The 25843-nt window shown below is 31.0% G+C and overlaps 1 protein-coding gene across 2 annotated transcripts in view; it reads left to right on the top strand.

Moving 5' to 3' along the window:
- Positions 1 to 6328: 6328 nt before the first annotated feature.
- Positions 6329 to 25843, top strand: part of LOC142327683 (protein FAM91A1) — an 81245-nt gene continuing 61730 nt past the window's right edge. For both annotated transcript variants that reach the window (XM_075370921.1, XM_075370922.1), the window contains exons 1-3: positions 6329 to 6533; positions 8476 to 8560; positions 11230 to 11445. In XM_075370921.1, the coding sequence (XP_075227036.1) occupies positions 6462 to 6533; positions 8476 to 8560; positions 11230 to 11445 (373 nt within the window). In that variant the 5' untranslated portion in view covers positions 6329 to 6461. The remainder of the gene's footprint in view (positions 6534 to 8475; positions 8561 to 11229; positions 11446 to 25843) is intronic.

Below are 25843 nucleotides of genomic sequence, written 5' to 3' on the forward strand. Positions count from 1 at the left end.
GGGCACGAATATAAAGCTACAAGAGATTTTTGATTTTTGATTGAAAAGCGGATAATAAGAAACTATATTTTACGAAAATTTAATAAATTGTGTTGGTGTTTAGGTAGAGAAATTGCAAAGTAGCAGAATAAACAAGTAAACTATTCAAGTAGAAAATAAATTTATTGGTGTATAACCAAATAAAATAATTAGAAAGGAAATTCTTCATATTTGTGTAAACGGTCAGCGCGTTGAGGTAGAAAAACTTACGACTATAAGAAAGCAAAAAGGAAAGAAATAAACGCGGTGTTACAGGACGAAGATGAAAATCCACAAATTATAAAGGATGAAGTTTTAAGAAGTGAAATTTACAGCAGAATCTTGTACAGTTCTATAAGCTCCGTGCCCGAATTAAGACGACCAGTTTTAATTAATTTGATAACAGCATGATGTAGAGAATAAAACCGATAGAGGAAGACTAGTTCGGATAATATAAAATGAATAACTGAGAACGTAGGATGTAGTAAAATATGGAGCGTGTACCAAAAAATATGACTCGATTTCAAATAAACATATTTCATAACAAAAATGTGTTACAATTACAAGACGATTGTGATAGACGAGGGTCTATCACAAACACCAATTTATTCCATTAATTTGAATGTACGGTTTGTCAGGATACATGCATCAAAACTTTACTTTCTTTGAAGTTGAATGAATTTTTGTACTCTAATTTGGTAATTTGATTATATAAGGATATTTAAATTTGATTTTATAAGGATATTTAACAAATTTCCAAACCGGATTTAGGGATGGGGAATATTTAGTATTACTAAACAGTTGGTTATATACATATCCGATCTTTGGGTGGATTTTTAACCTACTCTATCAGTGGTGCAAAGGAGTTTTCTTATTTTTACTTTCCCACCTAGCGCTACAGCAGAGCTATAGTTATAAAAGGGAAAGTATGGTAATCGGTCCAATTTGGGCAAATGCATTTTCAAAGGTTCTTTACGTTTTGATATCTAAGGAATCCAAAAACCCGGATGGAAATTTTCCGGATGTAGGTGTATGTGTTTGATGTCGCAACCTAAATCACCTTATATCTCCAGAACTACTCGACAAATTTTTACCAAAATTGGTTAGATTACTTCTATACGTAGGACATTGATGTCATTAAATTTTCAACTTAAAGGTCAAGGGAATGAGGCAGTAGAGCAAGGGCGGTCTTATTTTTCTTAGGCACATTTGTTAATAATTAAAAAATATTAAAAACATTTTTGCAAAATTGTACCTCCACTTCAAAAATGCTCTAAATAAACTAGTGGCTAAGTGGGTATATTGCGTCATTAGTATCCCCTCTCACCACAAGGTGCGCTAGTGTAGCACTGACGTACAACTGCTATAGTCGTCCGCTATGTTGTGACGTCAGAGGTAACCAGTAGAATTAAATAAATTAATATTTCAAGTGTAAAAAAGTATTTTAAAGTGGCCGGTAAATACCGTTACACCCGCGAAATGAACGATATGTGCGCGCGGTTCAGTTAGAATCATTTAATTAAATAAACAAAAAAATATTATATTTAAATAAAATGACAAATATTTTAAATTTCGTTGTGTGTGTAAACCGTGGATTAGGAAAAAGCCCCGTGGCGGAAAAGTCCTGTTTTACTCTGATGCATATACGTTACGAATATTTAAACTGCATTATGAATAGAGAGATGCTATTCATTTTTCTGGAAGGTTCAAGGGAAACCGTGGTAAAGCCTATTATGAGAGAAAAAGTTTCATATATATATATATATATATATATATGAAACTTTTCTCTTTCTCTCTCTCTCTCTCTCTCTCTATATATATATATATATATATATATATATATACATACATATATATAGTGCAAGTGCGTGTCTGTGTATAGTGAAGTTAGTATGTTCGCATCTATTCTATATTAACTTTAATAACAATAAAACTACATTAGTACAGTTCAAAAAATAACCACAACAATATAAAATTAAATATTATTTAATGATTCACATAATTTAATTTTTACATTTAACACAGTTTAACATTAGTTTATTCAGATATTTCGAGTTGCTCAGAATTTTCTAATACTCATTTTTCACTGTACGAGGCTGTTGACTAGGATCGTGTTACAGGTGATGAAAATTAAATCCACCTAATGTAAGTACTCCAAATGCCAAATGCACATTCAGTGTTGCTTTTTTATTAAATTGAATTAATAAATTTTGAAATATCTGCAGGAGGTTTGACTTTGACTCTTGGCTGTGGTGCCCATGTATTTTAAAAATCAAATTTTTACAAATATATTTTGAAATGTTTGCAGGAGTTGACCGTTGACACTTGGTTGTTGAAGTGTACATACATAAAGAAAGATGTTATAACATTTTTGGATCATGTTGGCTGTTGTCTGTTGATGACTCTTGGCTGTTGGAAGTGTACATGACATTTTTTAATCGTTTTACAAACCATAAATTCCAGATTTCCAATTTTTTTTTTTTTTTACTAATAATTTACGTTGAGGTGTTAAAAATATTGAGGTTTTAAAATGAGAGATTATTTTGACTTTTCTTTGATTTTATTGTTGATCGTTTTTTTTTCTTTAATAAATGTAAATAAATAATAAAAAATAAAATAAATTAAAAAAAATAATTAAAAATAAAGAAAATTTAAAAGAAAAAAAAAATAAAAAATAATAAAAGAAAAAAAATATAAAAAAAAAGATTTTTTTAAAATTAATTTTGTAATAGTCTCATCAATATAATTTCACATTTGTCATGCACATTTTATTAAATGCACCTAACATCTTTCTTTTTATCATTTAATTTTTATTACAATTTCTTACAAGATCTTACAAGGGGAAAGTACATCGGTTCAAATCCGACTTCATTCCCTTTTTTTTAATTTAAATATATTTATTTATTAATAATTATCAACCTGCGATTGAAAAAAATAATGAAAAAAAAATCAGAAGTTATTAGTGAAATAGAATTTTATATACTTTTCATTTTAATTCAAAAATCTTTATAGAGGTTAATAGTTTTTAATAAATCAACATATTTAAATTAAAAAAAAAGTTAAAAAAAAATATATATGTATGTGAAGTATACGTTTATGGAGTCAGATTCAAACTGATGTGTACATGGTTATAGATCCGACATGTTCTCACTTACACCACATAACTATTTGAGTGACATGAAACAAAATTTAATACATAAATAATATAAAGTGCTGACATGGACACCACAAAAAAATGGGGTGCAATGTCCTGTCCACCACAATGCAATTGTGTAACTGTCCAGTTTATTAAAGAATTGGAGAACCATATCTCACTTTCAAATAAAATAAGTTCAAATGAAGTGTAACAAAAAATGTGTATATTTAATTTAACAGGCGTATAAGGAAGTCATGTGGTGTCCACATCAGATTTTTTTTTATCTACTCGATAGGATATTTAATCATACCTACATGAACTATATAATATAGTAGCTGACCTGCAATGGGGACCAGCATTGCCAGATTTGAATATATATATATATATATATATATATATATATAGATTAAATGAATATAAATTAAAGTTTGATAAAATATTAAAAAACTGAACATTACAGAACTTCAAAAAAAATTTAACGTTTCCCTTCTTCTGTCTTCCCTTTTCCCATCTCTTCTTCTCTTTTTCCCTTTCTTCCTATTTTCCTTTTTCCATTTTTTGCAAAAAATATTTCATTTCACATAACTAATGTATATTCTGAATATGAACCAAATCAGACTGTAAATACAAGTTTCCAAATATCTCGACCCCAGCGCCACCTAGCAGGTTCAAACTAGTCCAGAAACTTTCACAGCTGTGCACACAACTCACCAAACTTTCATTGCAACTGGATGAATGATATAGGAACACATAAGGGACAAACAAATATATGTAAGATAAATATATGTATACAATATATATATGTAAGATTTTTACATAGTAAAAATCTTACTTAGTAAAAAATCACAAGGAAATGATGAATAATATATTAAACCTAAAAATCCATTTTTCATTCCAATTAAGAATCACACACTTTGGTTTATGTCATTATTCAAGATGGCACTGTTCATGCTAGCAAATTACCAGTTGCAGCATTGGGAAATTGCATACTGAACTGATGATCATGAGGCAGTAAAACTGGTTAGATGTTATTTTAACGTAATATTGTTCCCTACAACTATGAGAAAGAAAACAACTGTTTTAAATAGGAAACATTCAGTCAGAAAAGAAAAACCTTCCTGGAAGGACTCACAGTAGGACTGATGCAGCAACATCAGCAAGGATTGTGGAAGTGTACACTAACAACCCAAAGAAATCCATTTGTCAAGGTGCACGTGTGCTTGACTTGAGTCAGTCCATTGTGCCTCTTGTTTTGATACATGAAAACTAACATCCTTTCAAAACAGTTTGTGTCCATAAACTAAATGATGAGATTCTGACAGTTGGTTGGAACTGTGTGATTATATTTTAAGAGACTGTGCAAGTAATGAACTTTTGTTTTGTAAATTGCACTTTTCTGAAGGTATGTCCCACATAAATGAAAATGTTTTTCAACAAAATTATCATTATTGTTCTACAGAAAATCCTTGAATTACTGAAGAAACACATTCAAAACACAGATCTGTTACAGTCTGAACAGCGATTGGATAAGAAGAATTGTTAGGAATTCAAATCTTGGTGGAGACTATTAAAGATGATTTGATATACTTCATGAATTTATGTACCAGAGATGCAGAGTAATGAACACAAACATCCTTATTCTAACAGGATGGTGCATCCCCTTGCTATCCCAATGCAGCAAGAAAATTTTGGATTTTAATTGTGTTTGGGAAGGAAAGGAGTAACAGAATAATCAGCCTGATCTCACAGTCTGTGACTATTGGTTGTGGGGTTATTTCAAAGAAAAGGTTTACACCTGAAAACCATGAGATATTGCCATGCGAGGAAAGCAGTTGAAGAAGAAATTTGACATTTCAGAGGTCATGCATCAAAAAGAATGAGTGACTTTTCAAAGCATTGCAGGTTATGCTTGGATGTAAACAGCGAGCAATAAGAGCTAATAAAATGAGTCTGGTTGATATTGTTCTTCAGTTTGAAGAACAATATCAGTTTGAAGAACAAACTATATTACCTTTGTGCTCAATACTATCATTCCACAATGCACTCAAATGTATAGCCATATTTTTGATTAAAAAAATATACTCTATAAAAAATAAATACTAATAAACAAACAACAGATTTAATAAACTATTACCAAAAAAATGTAGCTATATTTATGAAGGAAAACAAAAACCCGAAAACTTAAAAAATTATGCCACTAATGGTTAACAATCCCAGTTGAAAGCAAAACGTTAGCTCACAATTTGGTCTATATCAATTAAGATTTTCATCTGAATTAGGTGGATTTTAACAAACCCACCGGGTTGGTCTAGTGGTGAACGCGTCTTCCCAAATCAGCTGATTTGGAAGTCGAGAGTTCCAGCGTTCAAGTCCTAGTAAAGCCAGCTATTTTTACACGGACTTGAATACTAGATCGTGGATACCGGTGTTCTTTGGTGGTTGGGTTTCAATTAACCACACAACTCAGGAATGGTCGAACTGAGAATGTACAAGACTACACTTCATTTACACTCATACATATCATCCTCATTCATCCTCTGAAGTACTATCTAAACGGTAGTTACCGGAGGCTAAACAGGAAAAAAAAAAAAATAGGTGGATTTTAACAGTCTTTATTGAACCAAATAAGCCTAAATTTGGTTGGCTATAAACAAAACAATCTGGTAAGCTAATATTTTGTTTTCTATTTTTTTTTTCTTAAATACTGGTTTTTCCTGCCGAATATATGTTAATTTATTATTTTTTTTAACCTCCAGGATCATCGTTAGGTATTGCTTCAGAGGATGAGATGAATGATTTCTAGCGTGGTGAAAATGCCATGTCTGACCGGGATTCGAACCCGGGACCTTCGAATGAAAGAGCTAGACGCTACCACTCGCGCCACGGAAGCCGGCCAATTTTGATAGTTTACTGCATTCCAAGAATACTTGTTTGATTAGAAATAAAGTTATAACATTTATTACTTAAACACTTTTAAGTTCTTTGCATAGTTGATTTGAAACAACGAAATGTGAGGGACAAAAACAGTTTTCATAGTTCACTTCCTTGCTTGTGTGTTTGTGAATGAAACATTAGAATTGTCACACTTTAAAAAGTATAACTTAGGCTTACGCATGCGTAATAGATTTTTACCTTGAACTTACAGCTGTTCAAATCTTGTGGTTGTATAGCTGAGTTCGTGTCGCTCTGTATGTTGCAAAGTTGTTTTGTTTAGGTTAGGAACCTGAATGTTTTCTTCTCGGTTTTGTTATTTACTAAAGTTTACAATAATTAATTTGAGCAATTCTTTGTTAATAAAATTGCTGAAATGAATAACGATGTGGAATATCATATTAGACAAAATATACCTTGGTCTAAGTTGCCTACAAATATAAAACAGGTACGATTTTGTTGTTTTTTTTATTGCGAATATTATATTTAAGCAGAATGTAAACTTACTAAATTATGATCGTGAATTTAATGTTTTGAAATTATTATATTTGAGAACATTATTTTAAAAATAACATTTCATCATATTCAATTGAGAAGTAGCAATTTTAAGACTTAATTTATTATTCTTTCCTGTTAAATGTTACTATTGTAAGTTATTTATTTCGTCGAAGAACCGCTTGTAGAAATGTCATTTTCTTCCAAAGTAGTTCTAGATTTTTTTTTTAATATAGATTAAACATATTTAAGTCAAATTTACTGTTAATATTGCTTCTGTGTTTATTACAATAGTCTTAAAATTTTAAAAAGAAAATTGTTTACATATCAAATGAAGTAACATGTACAAATTTAAAACGTGTAACATATCTTACTGTAATCACACCTTATTCTTTGATTATGTACATTATGGTTACATAATAACTTTTTCAGGTTTTTCATGTGATATTATTCATTCTCAATAAATTCCAAAGCATATTATTTATCAATATTTTCTTAATTTTTTTTGTATTTCAGAAGAGTTTAGGACTTTATCTGAGAGGCATTTCAAGTATTAAAAGACTTATTGTGTAGTGGGAGAAAAAATCTCATGATTGGTCTTCCTCATCAGATCACGTAGAGTACACTGATAGTGCTACCCATAGCATGCTTAGCATGTGAACCTAGGAAGGTTTGATGTGCACTTACTTAACCAAACATTGGGTTGGATATGAATAAAGGGATAATGAAATAGAATAGTTTACATGCTGAAAAGCTATAAATAACCCTTAATTTTACCCAAAGGATAAAAAATTGCCCACTCTTCTTCACTTCTTTACCTAGAATGAGATCAGCATTTTACTGGTCCATGATTTCATTTGGTTATCCACAATAAAAATTTGCTTATCCAGTATTTAAAAATTCCATGAATACAGGTACAAAGTTCATAAAGGAACAGTCTTATTGACCTCCAGAATTCTGTGTTTAAAACTAAATTATAAAACATTTAGCCATAATCCCAACTGCAAGGTTTCTTGACAAGTGAAAACATTTTTTTTTGTCAAACTAGCAACCAGCATTTTAATTACTGCTCAGATCGCATTGTATTGCAGTTTACTTAAACATTTTGAAAATATTTGTAATGCTATCTTTTGATTTTTTATTAATATAAAAATTTATACAAGATATTATCCAGTAGGTGTTGGAAATTATTTTTATCATAAAGGGAGAATGACAGGTTTAGAAATAAAATCTGTCAAAACTTCTTCGTGAATAAGTTAGTGAGCTTGTTGTGGGTGTTCTAGTAATGAACAATAATCAGATATTATTCTGAAGGACTAAAGTATTCTTATCATTGTACTGAAAATTCTTCCGAATTACAGAACCACAGTTCACCATAAATTAGGTTTGTGTGTAAAAGAATCTACATTTTGTGTGCATTTGAAGTCCTGAATTTTGTACTGTGATATGGTTTTGATAACTTAACCAGTGAAAATTATATGTTGGTATTGAATTTTTAAACATTTTTTATCTATTTAATTATCTTTTGTACTCATAGATCATGCTAAACTCAGTGCTATAGACAAAAAAATTCAGTATGATTTACAAACTGTGTACCTTGATTCATTTCTAAATTAAAACCAATTCTGGAATATGATGTGAGAGGAAAGCTGCAAGATTAACACTATTTGATAGGGAAAAGAGGTTGTAAGATGTATTTAATTATGACGAGAACATTTTTATATTGAAATTTTTTTAAATATGTTGCAGATATTCATGAACTGTTAATAGAATGAATTGACAGGTAGAATTTTTTTATGTAAAAACTTTATTTAATAAATTTTTTATTTGAAAAGTTGATAAATTATGTTTATTATTTTTCCTCCTTTTAACCTCTTTTATTGTTTTGATTACAGAGCCTTGGTAATTCTCAAAAAGAATATGAAAAAAATATTGTTAGTTTTAGCATAAAAAATCAAGTACGATTTCGTGGTAATATTGGTAAGTACCTTCTTCCTATGATTACAGATTTTGTATTTATATACAGCTCAATTTAATAAGCAGGGATTAAATTTGTTAAACGTTTATCTAATATTAATGTAGTTTGGGGGAGTATTATTATGAACGCAGAAGCTACATGATCTTATGCGTTATTTAATAAAATAAAATAGATTTACTCTTGCCCTCATGATTGTAAATTATCTATGAATTCCGGTGCTATTTTACACTATTTTCTATTTCAAATTACAACTGATCAGTACTGTAGTAAGATATATTTGTCGTCAATACTGGACTGTAAATAGATATTCATAAAATATAATATGTTTATAAAATATAGACATTATATACATATGTTATGTTGTGTGTTATATATATGTTCATAAAATATATAATGTTTAATTTTAATTCTGTGAGTTGGAAGGTATTAAAATGTGATACAATAGAGTTGTGAAGCCTATTGGTAAAAAAAAAATGTGTGTTTGCAGGTAACAAATTCGTAATAATTGTAAGTCATGCGACATGAATTGCATGTCATGCCTAAAAACGACATAGATATTCTTAAGAATAACCAACATTAGCTGGCTGTGGAAAATTAGGCTTGAAATAATTTTACTTGTTTTTTTCACTAAATGGAATTTAATGTTGCGAAACAGTACATTAATCTCAACAAAATTCAAGTTATATTCAGATTTTTAATTGATACTGACATTCTATTCATCAGAGAAACTGGAAAAGAACATTTCTCTTAGAAAAAGTAGCTCTGACTAGTGATATAATTCAATAGAAGCCTTTGTCATTATGAAGTACTTGATGCCATTTATACTTCAAGTGCTTATGTCACAGTCATAAGAAAGATTAAGGCAAGTAATGTAAAACTACAAATTAATATACATCATACCTTTTCTGTTGAGAAATAGTGCATTACTTACTCTATTTCAAGTCAGTAGAGGAAAATGTAAAAATTACAACAGTACAGATGTTTATTAATTTATTGTTTTGCAGTTTGTAAGGTTTCTTGTTATTTGTTTATAGTGAAATACTTAAATTCAGTGTTTTCTCAATTTTACTGTATTACAGTTATTGTTTTATATGATAGGAGTGTTTCTGCCACATTGCTGTAACCATTTGAATTTTTATGGTTCTTAATTATTTTGTTACTTTTCAAAATACATCTTTAAAAGTATATTGAAAGTCATAGTAGGAAAAATATAGCATTATTATTAAACAAAATTTAGAAATTAATATTTTGGGTTGTTTATTCTGAGATAAAAAAAATTACTGCTCTAAACTTATTTATTTTGACCTACATAGCCCCCTGTCCTGATACTTCATAGCTGTGTTTAATCTATTACATTGTAATTGACATAGTGTAAGTTATTGTAATTGTATTTTTTATAAAAAAATTTGAGAACTATTGAAATGACCAATTCTATAGCGAAAATTAGCGCAGTATATAGCTGTGAAATGGCACTTAAGGTGTTACTTTTATTTTAATTGAAAATAATTTTGTATTGTTTAGCTAATGGCTATGATAGTTATCAGAATAATGGTGTATTGCTTGCAGTTCCTACCATAATCAAAACCTCAGGGAAAAAAATTATTTACAGCTCTACAGAATTTGGATATATGTGTATCTTTATCTTTTGTATTAATTTTTTCTTAGATATATCAAATTTATATTGAAGATTGAACTATTATTATATATATTATATTATAACTATAGAATTTACTATTTTATTATGTATTAATAATTAATACTTTTTTAAATCATGTTTTTCTGAAGCACCAGAATTTAAAAGTTTGTTATCATTATGTAAATAATATTATTCTGTAATGAATTTTTAAATAGCTTGTATATAAGTATGTGCTCAAAATAATTTTCAGTAGCACCAACTGGATTGTGAATTATTTTGTAGTAATTTTTTTATATTTAATATATCTACTTTAACATTATTTTGTATGTTTTTATTTAAATAATTAATATGAATTTTAAACATATATCTTTTTTATCTTATAATTTGTTTTTATATTTATAATTTATCTTAGATTGACATGATCTCTATAATGTCCTTATGCACCGATCATAATAAAGATTTATTTACTTATTGTGTAGTTAATAAAAATAAAACAAATTTGGTAAAATTTTAAAAATATTTTTGTGCTTCTTAGTGCTGTATATCAGTAAAACATTTGTAATAGGAAGACATAAAGGAAAAAAGAAGCATTAGTATTAAGATAAGATTGTTTGAAAGGAAGAGAAGTTGAGACTAAAGTTAGTTATATGGAGATGTCTTTGTCAAAATCTTTTTGTTTGGCGAGCCATATATTAAGGCAGTCAGAGTTAGTTAATTTAGTAAGTGTAATTGAAAATAAACTAAAAGAAAGTAAAAAAAATGTAAAATCAAATAATTTATGATCAGGATTTAGGAATTTTGTTGATTTCAATAAAAAAGTAGTCCAGAATATAAACGAGAAGAAAATCCTTCCAACTCAAAAAACCCATTAATTATTGAATCGTAGCAAAGGAATCATTAAGAAGAAACTGAACAAATATAAACATAATAATTATACTGTACTTATAACTTTTCTTAATATGTGTTATTGAGTCATTTATTTATTTTTTGTAAGTTGGTGTATTTATAAATGTATGATCAAATAATTTTTTTCAGTACGTCAAGTAAGAAAGGATACAACAGAACGTCGTTACTATGAAGAGATGTTAAATTATAGTAAAGCAAATTTATTACTTTATCCATATCATCTGAGTGATGTTATCGTAAAAGGTTTACGAGTTACACCTTTCCAATACTATACTAGTATATTGGAATCTATTATGGAGCAAGAACGTAGTTATGATTCACTTCCAAATTTTACTGCCGCTGATTGTAAGTAATTTTTTTTTTTTCATTTATTAAATTCATTATAATAAATGTAATGTATGACTATTTTTGTACATCTACTTTATTAGTGGTTAGGTAACTTAATTTGGTAATTTCCTATGCAGAACTGCCAGTAAAAATATTTCTCAAGAGGGAGATAAGAAGTATTTGTTTTGGATAGGAAAAGATATAATTCAAAATGTAATTGATTTCTATTTTTTTTTATTCTTGTTACATTTTTTTAATTCGTTTGCATGACGATGATGATTATCATTTATTAATAACATTTTGACAATTTATATATATATATATATATATATTTTATTTATGTGTAATTTATAAATTGGTGTATAAAATTAAAAGATTATTAAAAAATTAAAAGTTGCCCAATTGATATGGAACAAAGAGTTTTCTTTCATTTACTTTACTAGATTACAGTGCTACATGTTATTTTTATTTTTATACATTTAATAATATAAAGTTTTATTATTTTAACTGAAACAATTAATGAATTTTAACAAATTCAGATTGACAGGTGAGGAAGGTGATCAACACTCTTATCTCTGGCGCCTGCTTTATAAAGCAGCCTCCAGCTTAGCTTTAGCTTTATAAAGCCTGCCCAGAAAATAACCAAATTTTATTTTTTTAATCTTTATTATTAATTTCACAGATTATTGGTCCTTGTACCCTTCAGAGTACTTATTCACACACTCCCCTATTCACACACTTTTCCCAGTGGTGTTTCAACAGTCCTCGTAGCTGTATTTGAATTGGTCTTTAAGGTCCATGATGAATTTGCTTTAATGTTATCCTTTTATCACTGATTTTAATTTTGAAAATAAAAAAAAATTGCTTGGAGCCAGGTCTTGCAAGTAGGAAGGCTGAGGGAGGATAGTCATCTGATATTTGACACAAAACTGATGAATTTACAAAGCTGAGTATGCAGGCACATTGTTGTGATGAAGGATCCATGTGTTGTCTCACCACAACTCTGGTCTCTTTTTGCAGATTTTTTCACATAACCATTGTAAAACTCCTTGATGTTATGCATGGTTCACGTTTCACCTTGAATTCAAAAAGAATTCAAAATGCATGATTCTATTAAAAAAAAAACAGAGAGCATCACTTTGACATTGGATCAAGACTGACACGCTTTCTTGGGGCATGAAGATCCTTTTTGCAATCCATTGTGATAATTAAACTTTTGTCTTAATGGCATAGCTTTAAACCCAGCTTTGGTCTCCCATTATGATTCTTTGCATGAATGTTTCATTGTCATCAACCTGTTCAAGAAGTTGCCAATAAATGTCCACTTGGGTTCTTTCTGCAATTCAGTCATCAAACGAGGAATAAACTTTGTTACAACACAATGCATATTCAATTTTTCAGGCTAAATGTCATAGCATGATCCATTTGAAATGCAAACCTCTTCTGCAAGTTCTCTGACAGTCAGTCGGCGATTTGCATGCACCAGATCATTGATTTTCTGAACAGAGGTGTCATCAGTTAAATTCGAAGGCCTTTGTGGGCCTCAGAGGGTCATGACGACCTCTTTTAAATCGTGAAAACCATTTGTATTATTGTGTACAACCTAGTGCATCATCTTCCTAAACTTGTTCCAAAATTTGAAACGTTTCTGTGAAAGCTTTCTCAGTTTCATGTAAAATTTTATGTTGTATCATTGCTTCTGAAAATCACACATAAAAATCACTACTAACTTAAACACATTGCTCTCAAATAACTATAACAAGAAAACTAAATGAGATATCAACATTCCAAGAATATGTGATTACAGAGGAGGTTATGTGGAATAGAATGTTACCAACTGCACATCACTAAACATCTCTGTTGGTACTTAATTAAAAATGTTCGGTTATTTTCTGAATAAACCTCTTATTTAGTATATAAAAATTTTCTTCAGGTTACTTTTTAATTTCTATTAACTTATATTAATTCAGAATAATTATAGAAAAACACAACCAGTGTAAAAATCTAGCATTGATTTTCCCCAGTTATTTTTATTGTAATTTTCATTTCTTCATTCAGAATACTATATAAATCCTATAATAAATTTATTTACAGACGAACAAAACTAATTTAGACTGAATTGATGTGTCTGTATTGAATGCCTAATTTTTTAGCTATTGAAATGGTAACAGTTGGTGATTTTTTTTATGTATATTGCATCATTTAGTAAGTTCTGATTAATTTATTTTTTTAAGTTTCAACTTAAACATTGGATTATTATCAAAATTGTTTATACTGATTTGTACTGTTACATATTACATACTTTTTTATAGTTCTTTATTTGTTTTCTGCCCTATGGTTTAAAAATAAAAAATTATTTGAATTCATTTCTAATCTGTTTTATTTTACATCCAACATAAAAGAAACACAAAAAGATGTGATTGTAATTGGGTAAGTTACTGTTATAGAAGAATAAACAAATTACTTGCTCTAAGGGTGACAAAGGAAAAACAGCAAAATAAATGGGTAATTTTAAATATTTCATAATTTGTTTATTTATTTATGCATTTAAAAAAAAAAAACTGAATTGCCAATATAAACTATTGCAAAAATAACTATCTTAAAGCATTCTTATTTCTGAATAGTACATCTGAAGGTGCCTCATTTTAATACTGACATCCTTCAGTCATATTTTTATGTTTCCAATCACAATATTTACTAATCTACAGCAATTGTGGTAAGTTCATACCAAAGACTTTCTTTAAGTTCTTCAATGTTTTTAATACTGGGGTGGCAGTCATTGAGATTGTCTTACTCTTCAAATAGTTCCACAAGAAAAAAATTGCAAGTTATGAGAACTGGCAATTTCACAGTTCAAGGTGTTTCACTTTGTTTGAGAATAACTTGATTTAGGAAAGATCATTTAACTGCGTTCATTAAATTGCCTTGCCGTATGATGTTTCTGAATCAGAATTAATTTCAGGTTTCTTATTATCTGAGTGAGACAAAGCTCTTTAAACAACCAAATATATTATGAACTGGTTATGAACTGGAATCTAAAGCTGTTGTATACCATGTGTGATCTTAATACTGTACAGTGGATCTTCTTGGAGAATTTTATTAAGATTATTTAATGCACAATACTGAAAGTTTTTTATTCATACACCTATATAAATGGAAGTGTAATTCGTTAATTTCATTCACATCACTGTAATGTGGAAATTCATCATCACTCATTAGTTTATTGTGAATTACATCTTCATTAATTTTTATAAGAATCAAAAATTGGCATCAGAATTGTAATGCAATTAATTCAATCAGTGCCATTTAATATCTGCACTATTTGCACTTTATATTGATGCTCATGTAAATCCATAATGAATCCTTTCAACACTGTCTAGGGTTTGACAGCAGTAGTGAAACTGACCGACTATTTGATGCTCAACAGCATTGCAGCTCATATGTCATCTATATTTTCTGGTGAACATATATTCCTTTGTTTACTGGAAGGTATCTTGTTTCTCAAGACAGTTTCTTCAGTATTGTGCAAATAATTTTTATGTCCTGGTCATTTTACTGAAGTGGAATTGAAACAAGCATTATGCAGCTGTAAAACTATCATCATTTTCGTAGAATGCTTTAAACATAAATTCATGCTGTTCACCTGTCCAAAGATCCATCATTATTAATTGGTGTAAAAGGAAGAATCTATTGTTACTAAATGTAACTGGAAAAGTACAATTTCTATAATATGAGGTACATTCATAAAGTAACAGCCGTTCTATCATTACAAAAAAATTAACATGTGAGAAAGGTTTGTACTTACAGTCTTAGTTTACTACATATCTACTTCACTTTTCCACGTAATCACTATTCAGTTCTAAGCTCTTTTCATAACACTGCACCAGTTTCTTTAACCGCTCTGCATAGAAGTTCACCGCCTGGGAATAGAACCAGTTGACAATGGCAGTCTTGAGTTCCTTGTTGTTTTCAAACCGTTGTCCACGAAGTCACTTTTTCAAATGCAAGAAGAGGGAAGTATTCACTAGGTGTAAGGTCAGCACTATTTGGAGGGTGGTCAAAAATTTCTAACAAAAATCTTGAATCTTCTTCTTGGTTAAAGCAGCGGTGTGAAGATGCGCATGTCATGAAGGAGGATTATGCCAGATAACATTTCCCGCATCATTGATTTTGGATCGCACATCTCAGTTTGGTGAGCATTTCGCAGTACACATCAGCTTAATTGTTGATCCACGTTCCATGAAGTCAACCAAAATTACGCCCTTTTCATCCCAAAAAACAGTAAGCAACATTTTTTAACTCAAGGACGGAGATTGCTTAAATTTTTTCGGTTTTGGGGAACTTGAATGGCACCACTGCATTGACTGTTGTTTTGATTCTTCATTGGTGTAAGATATTCACATCTCCTCACTTGTAACAATGTGGGAAAACAAATCATCTCCATCTTGTTGATAGCAGTCCAAAAATGCTCATTCACACATTCTTTGCTCTTTGTGTTGTTTGGTGAGCATTTTTGGTGCCCACCTTGCACACAGTTTGTGATATCAGAGCTTTTCTGTGACAGTCTTGTAGATAGAGGTGCATCCAACATGCAGAAATTCATCAGCCAAGCACTAATCATCAATCGCCGATCACATTGCAGTTTTCGGTTCTCTTGTCAATGGTTTCATTGGTTTGAATACTGGGCCTGCCTCTTTGCTCTTCGTTATACAGATTTGTGCAGCGATTTTTAAAGTCTCAACACCATTGTCAGACCTTTCCTTCACTCATTACTGTAGGTCCATGCACTAGGCACAACTCCCGATGAATTTTAGCAGCTGAAGATCCTTTTGCACACAAAAATTGACTCACAGCGTGCACTTCATAACTGGCAGGAGAAATGATTGTAGTGGACATTGTGATCTGCATTCACTGGCAGGCAAACGACTGTTAAATCAAAACAACAGCAGTGGCTTCATAAATAGCCGATAAGTGGCCCTGCTGTGTGAAACTGTGTTCAGACCCTGTAATATTTAAATATAAGCCACCAGCCCTTACTTTATGAATATGCGTCATAGCTTGTTTCAATAACTTCCCAAGAAAAATATTGGTTCTGTCCGTTAATTGATTAAAAATATTCTATTGACAAAAATTCTTTTTATGTTTAAACATTTAATGACATTTGAGTGTGGAAGTAGAATGGAAAAAAATGGGATGTACCTCTCCCCTGGTATACTTAATAGCATAAGCTTAATAAGAGCCAAGACTAAATGAATCTGAGTAATAAACAAAAAAAAAAAACAGCTGTTCAGTAGGTGATAGCAGCTAACAGGGAGACTCATTTATATATTAGGTGATATTCAAGTAATGAAACAGCTTTATACTGCATACCTAAGAGGTATTTGGAGGCAGAAAGAAATGGATTCTACATAGTTAAAAAATAATCTTCATTACGGTAGTTTTTTTTACCACCATCTTGGATCCGCCATATTGAATCAAACTTATTTTTTTTTTAAATAGGAAGGTGGACATGTGATACATGATTTTGGTTTAAAATTTTACAAGTAAAACAATGGTGAAACCTGTGTTTCTGTTTTCCATTGTCAGTTGTAAGCATTCAAAGTTGTAATGAGGGAAAAATCATTTTAACAATAAAACGAGGTAAAATGCACTGCATGAACAGTTTTATTGCATTTTACATTCATAATGTATATAATAATGAACTTTAAACAGTGTTTAATATTAATAATAATAAATTATAACTATAATTAACAGAACAATAAATTAAATGGCTTTATCAAGTGATATTTACTTTAAATATTACATTATTTATTTAAAAATTTTAAATAAATGTTTTCAGTCATAAATTACTAATGAAATAAATTGTGAAAGCATACCATTCTACAATTAATGTTCCCAAATAATCAAATGAAATTTATTTTTAGTTATTGGTTCTCTATTTGTAAAGTTATTATTAAATAGATTACATACCTCTTGTAAAGGCTGAACTCTGCCGCCGTACCCGTATATCATCAGCAGAGTTATTCTCTTGGTTTCACTTAAAGAAGGCATTGTTATTTGAAGATTTAATCTTTGATAAAACTAAATAAAAACGAGAAAACTAATAATAAAACTTTCACCAAAAAACTAACTAGATCTACCACTTAGTTTATACTAGCACTATCAAATTTTACCATTACAAGTATCTTGAATTAAAAAGATGAAATGAAGAGTTAAGTTGCGTTGTTTGAGTGTAATATAAACTGCATTGTTGTAAATTAACAGTTGATTTACTCAATTAAATTTGTAATATAATTTTTAAGTCTGTATTTCCAGCTGATTTGTTTCATTTACGATTAGTAACAAATATCAGCTAATATTAACACTGGAAGCTATTTTTATTTAGAAAATAATATCAGTTTATATAGCTGTTTAATTTATTGTTGTGTTGTTAATTATTAGTTATTGTTTATTATTATCATCAACATTATAGCGCTGTTTAAAGTTTGTTATTATATACATTATGAATTTAAAATGCAATAAAACTTTTTGTGTAGCTCATTTTATTGCTAACACGATTTTTCTGTCATTGCAAATTTGAATGGTTGTAACTTGATAATGAAGGCATTAACAGAAAAATTGGTTTCACCATTATTTTTCTTGTAAAATTTTAAATTGAAGTCATGTGTCATATGTCCACCTTCCTATTTAGAAAAAATAAATTTGATTTAATAAGGTGGATCCAAGATGGCGGACAAAAATTAAAATTGGTTGTTTCATACTTAAATATCATCCAGTGTAATTAATACAGAGTGATTCAAAGAAACGGGAAATTTTGAAAGTTGTGTTGGTAGCCGTGGGCGATTGGTACCACTTGATAAGTGGTGCCAGCCTCTCTAACCTAACCTGCCATTTAGTTGTCATGGATCCTTGGAGTGGTGTGCAACATGCATTTGTTATCAAAGCGTTTTACAAAAACAATGACAGTGAGCAGGGAGCGCGTAGAGAATTTCACCGTCATTTTAATCTGGGACGGCACGATCGTGTTCCATCAGCACATGCAATTAAAACATGGATATCTAATTTTGAGGAAACTGGTTCGGCAATGAAAAAGAAACCTCCAGGCCGTGAGCGAACCGTCCGTACACCACAAAATGTTCAAGCGTTACAAGATGCTGTCACACGAAGTCCACATCGGTCAATCCGTCGTCTCTCAGCATCTTTACAATTGCATAGTTCAAGTGTTCGAAGAATGTTAGTGAAGGACTTGCAATACCATCCATACAAGTTACAGATCGTCCAGGAACTGAAACCGAACAATGCAGTTGTGCGAGCACAATTCTGTAATGTAATGCTTCAGAAGATAAATCATAACGAAGAGTTTGTTCACGAACTGTGGATGTCAGACGAAGCGCATTTCCACCTCAGTGGATTTGTTAACAAGCAAAATTTCAGATACTGGGCACAAGAAAATCCTACGCAGCTACACCAGCGTCCGTTGCACAGCCAGAAAGTGACCGTGTGGTGTGCTATGTCATCTTACGGTGTTATAGGCCCTTATTTTTTTGAGGATGACAACGGTCTTGCGATTACAGTGACGTCGGCTCGTTACGTAGCTATGCTCGAAACCTTTGTTGTGGAACAACAAAAGAGATTTCCACCGATTCTTAACACTGCCTGGTTTCAACAAAACGGAGCAACGTCACATACTGCACAAATATCGATGGCAGCTGTACGCCGATTGTTTGGACAACGTGTGATTTCACGAAATTGTGACATTAGATGGCCTCCCAGATCGCCTGATCTCTCAGCTTGCGATTACTTTTTGTGGGGTCACCTTAATAGCAAAGTGTTCCACAGTAGACCTGCTACAACGGAAGAACTGAAGGCAAAGATACGAGAAGCAATTGCAGAAATTCCAGTTGAGATGTTACGTCAAACCATGAACAATTTAACGAAGAGATTTCGTGAGTGTTTACGTAGAAGAGGAGGTCACCTGCAAGATGTCATCTTTACAAAATAAACTAAAATGTATGTATCCTAAAATGGGAACATTTGTACAATTACATGAAATAAAATTAATTTTCTAAAAAAATTTTTCATTAACGTTATTTAATTTTAAAAATTTCCCGTTTCTTTGAATCACTCTGTACTTACATTTCTTTATTTTACTTTAAAGTTTACTCTGATAAACTATCTATTTATCAGGTGACTGATTATTTTTATTATGGTATAGTAATAATTATTTTTTATACGTATTTTATTGTTCACTTCCGTAGTGTTATTTTATTATTAAATAAATGATAAATATTTTATTTTGATTATTTTTATGTATTGTTATTTTAAGGATGGCATAAAAAATTAAATTTTTTCAGTTGTTAATTTGGAATTTTCTCTTTTATTATGTTTAAAGAATTATGTAATTATTTTTTATATTGTAGAATTAAGTGAACAAAAAATTATAAGTTACTTATTGGTGAACTTTAAAAAAAGGTTAAAATCTGCTATTATAGTAATAATTACAGAAGTCTTGGCCTGTTGTTTTACAATTATTTTACATAATTGAATCAGTTTAGTTCAAAGATTAATAGTGTTTCTCAAACTATATGTCAACATAATCATCATCATCATCATTATTCTGTCACTATAGCAGGATTTGGCATGTAGTTATCCTACAAGCTAAAAAATAAAAAGTTCATACTTTATATTTCTTGATTCATTTGTGATTTTATTTGATACTTATATTATGTGTCTGTTACTTTCTATATTATTTGTTGACTTGATTACTTTCTCGGTCTTCTCTTTCTTCTATTGTATATCTTATAATGCTACACAGTTAGCATTTCTCTCTCAATATCTTATTTAATTTCTCTTTCCATTGTTGATATTTTTTAATATTTGCATCACATCCCTAATTACTTTTTTGAGCTTCTACATTTTTTAATAGACTTTTGAAGAATCATAATTTAATTTTCTCCATTCTTCTCCATATTACCTTAATCCTTTTTCCTGATTATTATTATTTTTCACTGTGTAGTGCCTTATTCCTAATGAAGCAATTTATCATTTTCTTCCTTAATTTCATTATTTACATGTGTGATTTTTTTATCTTACCTTTACTTTATTAAAATATAAAAACTGATTTATCCTTCTTCTCAGCTACCTAAAATCACTTGTTTATTTTAATAATTTTTTACCTTTGCAATCAATGTGTAAGGCATGCAAAATGCAAAATGTAAAAAATGATTGATTGCAAAGTTTATAAGCCAGAACTCAGCAGGTACACAATATTGAATGAAATGAAATTAAATGGCTTCAGCCATTAGCATTTAATCTTTAATTCACATCTTTTTAATTTTCAAGATGTTACTTTCTGAGATCATCAGGTGTTGCAGAATAATCAGGTTGTGTTTTAGGAAGAATTAATTAAGATAATAGGAAAGCTGTTACTGAAAAATAGTTCCCAATATATAATTAGGATATACAGGGATTGGTTGGCAAAGAAAATTCCCAGACTAGTCCTCGGGCAGCTCATTAAGGTATTTAGCCTAATTCCAATGTAAAAAGCCTATTGATGTCAGAATGAAAGCAGGAGATTGAAGACCAGGGCCTTGCATCTTGCAGGTCAGGTGGGATGAATCCCCCACAGGTCGCTACACGCATGATATATTTCCTATAGTGTCTGATTCATAGTGTGTGATTGGATGGGTCTCCCCCAATCGGTGTATCACATAGTTTCTCTCCGGACATGGTGCCTTTCGGGCGAGTTTAGCTAGATTTCGTTTGGTGGATTCAAGTCAATGCCCGGATTGTGGAACTGATGATACAGTGGACCACGTCCTCTATGCCTGTGTCCAATATGAGGTCAAACATTCATGAGCTGTTACAGAACTTGAGAGAAAACATTCCTTTCTGGATCTCTGTATTAACTGGATGATGCATGAGGAGTGGTCTGTAGTGGTTTGTTTTCTTCACGTCCTTGCAGTGTAGAATCCCAGGGGGGGGGCTAGGATTCCAGTCTAAGCATTGGAATGGTTGGAGGTAGACGCATTGGCTTTGTGCCATGGTTATATTGGTGTTGTTTGTGATTCAATTTGGGGCTCCTGCTGGTGGGGGCAGCCACACTGCCAGGGTATAGTAGCCCGTTCAATTGGCAGCGGTCCTGGATGTGATTTGGAAATGCCGCATGAGACTCCATGATGGGACTGGGTGGGGGTGTGGGCCAGACTCTTGCATGGACCGGAATGAAGTTACGTTCTCCTTGTTAGGTAATCCAAATTGGTCGACTTATTTGGGTGCAGGTCTGAATTTCTATGTTGCGTAAAATATAATTTTGATTGCTATGAGTGTAGCACTGATTTAACTTTAAACTCATTTATTTTCTTAGGCATTCACAGTCACGAATAGTGCTGTCAAATCTGGACTAGGCACGGGGTTCGTGCTTCTGCGTTTTCGGTCACTTAGTTTGAGGATATCATGTGAGGCTGGATGTGAAGATGTCCGTTTGAGGCCTACATGAAGGCGAAATTTGATTTGTATTTTACTGTTGCAAATGTCTGCCGAGGCATTTACATTGGTGGCATCCCGACTGAGGCCTGGCTGGCTGATGACTGTGAGTTTATTAAGGTCCTTATTGCATACAAAGGATACACAAGACACTAAATTTTCCCCATACTCACATGAATGTATCAAGTGAACATAATGTACTACTAAATAAGTAGTTGTAGAGAATTGCACTTTCTAAGTATTTTACTCTTTTATCTCCCACACTGCAGACTCACCAGGGATTCACTGTAAATCACTAAATAATGATAAAGATTTTAGTTATTTTATGTACTACATAAAATAATTTTGTACTCAAAATTTCAACAGTAAAGTTGGCATATTATAAAAATATTCACAAATATTACAAGTTACGTTCTTCCAATGTTGACATGTCTTGAAGGTATTAATTGATATTCTGAGTCAGTAATAGCCTGTTATTTGTGCATACATTTCAAAGAAGTAAACAAAGAAAGTTTCTTTTTTGGGGAAGTTCTTCTATTGGCTGATATAGTTGATTTTTGCATGTTGATCAATGCAAACAATATTTTTTGGCATCAATCCAGTAATTCTTAAAGAAATATTCCACAAGAAATAAAAAGTTTAATAATGCTATTGGATCAAATGATATTTAATTATAATAAAAATATGAGCAGCACAGTTTTAACAGATAAAGTATGTGAACAGCCATATGATTAATATAGAAAGAAACTGATTTACTTGGCTTGTAGATGTTTCATTACAAAATTAGTAGATTTAAAAAAAAATAATAATGAACACAGTTGAAATTTTACATTCTTGATTCAATTTACTAGAAAAAAATAAGACAAACCAGGTCAAACTAGAAAACAACTGATTATCTGCAGATAATTTGATACAATCAAATTGGAAATTTTGTAATCCTTATGCCAGTTAAGTTAAAATAGCAATGTCCTGCAGAAAATCATTTTTCATGAGGTCACTGTATGTACATAATATGTGACATGTTACTCTGTGTTGTATTTTTCTGACAGTATTACTTTAAGTAATTAAAAAATATACAAAATTATCCATGCATTTTGTTTCATAATATAAGCTGACTGTTCCAGAGAAAATATTTTTTACACTTTACATAATTTATTATAATATTTTAAATATTCTAAAAGGGGAAGACAACATGATGTAACAAAAGTAGGAACTTTTTTTTAATTTAGTTAGTTAAATTACAAAGAATGAACATTCAGGTATGAAAGACTGAACAAGCAAGGGTAGCTTTCATACAAAGAAGTTGCTGCTAACATCAGCAGACTTTTTTGCATGAAATCTCAAACTCATAGTCCTATGAGTTAGGAAATTTAAAAAAATATTTCTATAAAATTTTGTGATTAATACTGGTACATCATGTACAATAGGAAAAACAGAAAAGAAAAGAATTGAGACTTTTAAAATGCAATGTTACAGGAGGATGATAAACTTTGGTCTTAGATAAATAAGAGATGAAAGAAATTTGTAGTAGAATCTTATCAGGATGGACTAGGCGGGTGGGCTATATAAAATAGATAATTTAGGACATAGGATTTAGTAAATATACTGAAGTTGAAAAAGATTAGCAGAGAACAGAAAGATATGGAGTATAGGATCAAACCCTTGACTGATGACCATAAATAAAAATTATAATATTGTTCAAAAATTTAAATTATTTTATTAGTTATTTTTAATGCTCTTGATAGTAAACATTTAGCATAAATTTTTAGTTTAGACAAGATACTGATAATTGTTACTATACCATATAAAAAAAATTATCAGTATTTTTCTCAAAAAAGTTTGTTTTTTACCATTTAACATGCTGCAGCAGTAAAAATGAAAACTACTATAAAAAAATTACCAAAAATAATTTTCATTTTACTGGTTAAGAACATCGTAAGAAACATCTCCTTATTCATCTCAAGAATGGAAACTAAGCTTTCTAGGCAGTGTTTTTCAGTCATTACCATTTTATTTTCATTCCACATTTTCGCCTCATTTTAAGAATCTACAGAGAAGTTTCAGATGTTGCAGAACTGTTGGGTTTTAAATGATTATGGAATAAATACAATAATAACTATTCCACATTTATTCTTACTCTGTTTGTATTTTTATTCAATTATTTATTGCATTTTAGACATTCATGTCCACCGAGCTAGTCTAGTGGTTAACTTGTCATTGCAAATCAGTTGTTTAACAGCTGATTTTCAAAGTCAAAGGTTCTGAGGTTCAAATCCTAGTAAATATTAGTTGTTTTTATTTGGATTTGAATACTAAACAGAAGATACCTTTGTACTTTGGTTGTTGGGGCTCAATTAACCAGATGTCTCAGGAATGGCTGGTCTAAGTCTGTACAAGACTACATCTTATTTACATGTCATCCTCATCTAATTGGGTCATGGAGGGTTGCTTATTGCTCACTAGTTAAACAAATTGCAAGGAGCATATTAGGATAAATTTTAGACATTCAATTTTAGACGTTTATATTTATTTTCTATAGTGTTCCTAATTTCTAATGTAAATTGCTCATTCTAATTAATTTGTCTTCATATTAACAACTTCATAGTACCAGTAAATCAGAAGAACATATTTTATCCTTCTACACAATATTATTTAAATTAATGTAACATCTGTTTACTTTTTTGATTAATTTTAATTTACTGAATATATGATTTAGTATTCTATGAGTTTATACAACTTTTTTTTTTATCTTGGAGAGGGGGTAAGCTCTGCCAATAACCGACCGTCTGTTAAAATGGTAGTATTGGGCTTTTGCTTAACACAGCATGTCCCAATGCCCACCTTTTGGCATTACTCAGAGGCATGTTGCACTCACCATTGGACTTCAGGCTAGATCAAGGAGTCCTAGACACCTCTTAACAGTAGTTGACCAACCCTGAGGACACCTAACCACCACCTTTTGTCCAAGCTATCCCCTTGGTCCTCCTACCCAACAGCAGTAACTTTTCCATTTGTAGTCCTTCTCCACACTTTACTATTCTTGCATATTCACTTGTAGGCCTGTTCTGAACCAGTTAGCCCACAATCTCCATCTAATCTTGTTGCATAACGTAAACAACATCACCATCTCCAGGCTGCCATATTCCTCGCCATTCGGCCTATCTGCCAGCCATCTCGGACACACAAAAAATGTATTTCCAACTGTATCTTCGTTTCCATAAAATCTAAATTCAGCTGAGAGCCTTCTTCTCCCATCAAACAGGTGAGTTAACTGTTGAAAGCTCCATGACCCGTAAGCCACTGGGTCATCCAAAAGTCTACCTCTCCAGGACTTATTCTATCCAACTGTTAATGTTTGGAATGAGCAAGTATGCCCATCTGCCAATGGTAGCTCACCGCCACCTGCCTTTCCATCTCCTAAGCAAAATCTTATCTCTAACTTACTCATTCCCTCACTCCTGTCTGATCTTTCCAGGATCAGAAAATTCATTGGTGGAATAACTACTATGACCAATAGAGCTTCTAAGGAAACCGTGTGGTATGCTCCCTTACCACTTGAAGTGCTATCCTTCTCTGTAGCTCTGCCTACAACATAGTATTTCCATCGCCCTCTTCCAGACCAGCACGACTCAAGAAATAGCAGATGCAATTAATTTCCTCTTCAAAGTTGTAGTACCACCCACATTTGCCATCAACCATATTATGGCTAAAGCTGTTCTTTATGCTTTCTCTACAGTTTTGTCCACGTTAACTGTGAATTTCCTATTTCTGACCTGCCATACTCCAAGGTTTTTCCCTTTTTAGGATGGATAGATTTCCAGGTCCACAACCTTAATATTAAACTACGGTAACCTTCTCTACCTGTCATCTGGATTACTACTTTCTGCAGCCCAACTGTAGTTCTTTTCCTAAAAACTTCTCTCTAGCCATC

The sequence above is a fragment of the Lycorma delicatula genome, chromosome 7 (genome assembly GCF_047948215.1).
Source record: "Lycorma delicatula isolate Av1 chromosome 7, ASM4794821v1, whole genome shotgun sequence".
NCBI classification, from domain to species: Eukaryota; Metazoa; Arthropoda; class Insecta; order Hemiptera; family Fulgoridae; genus Lycorma; species Lycorma delicatula.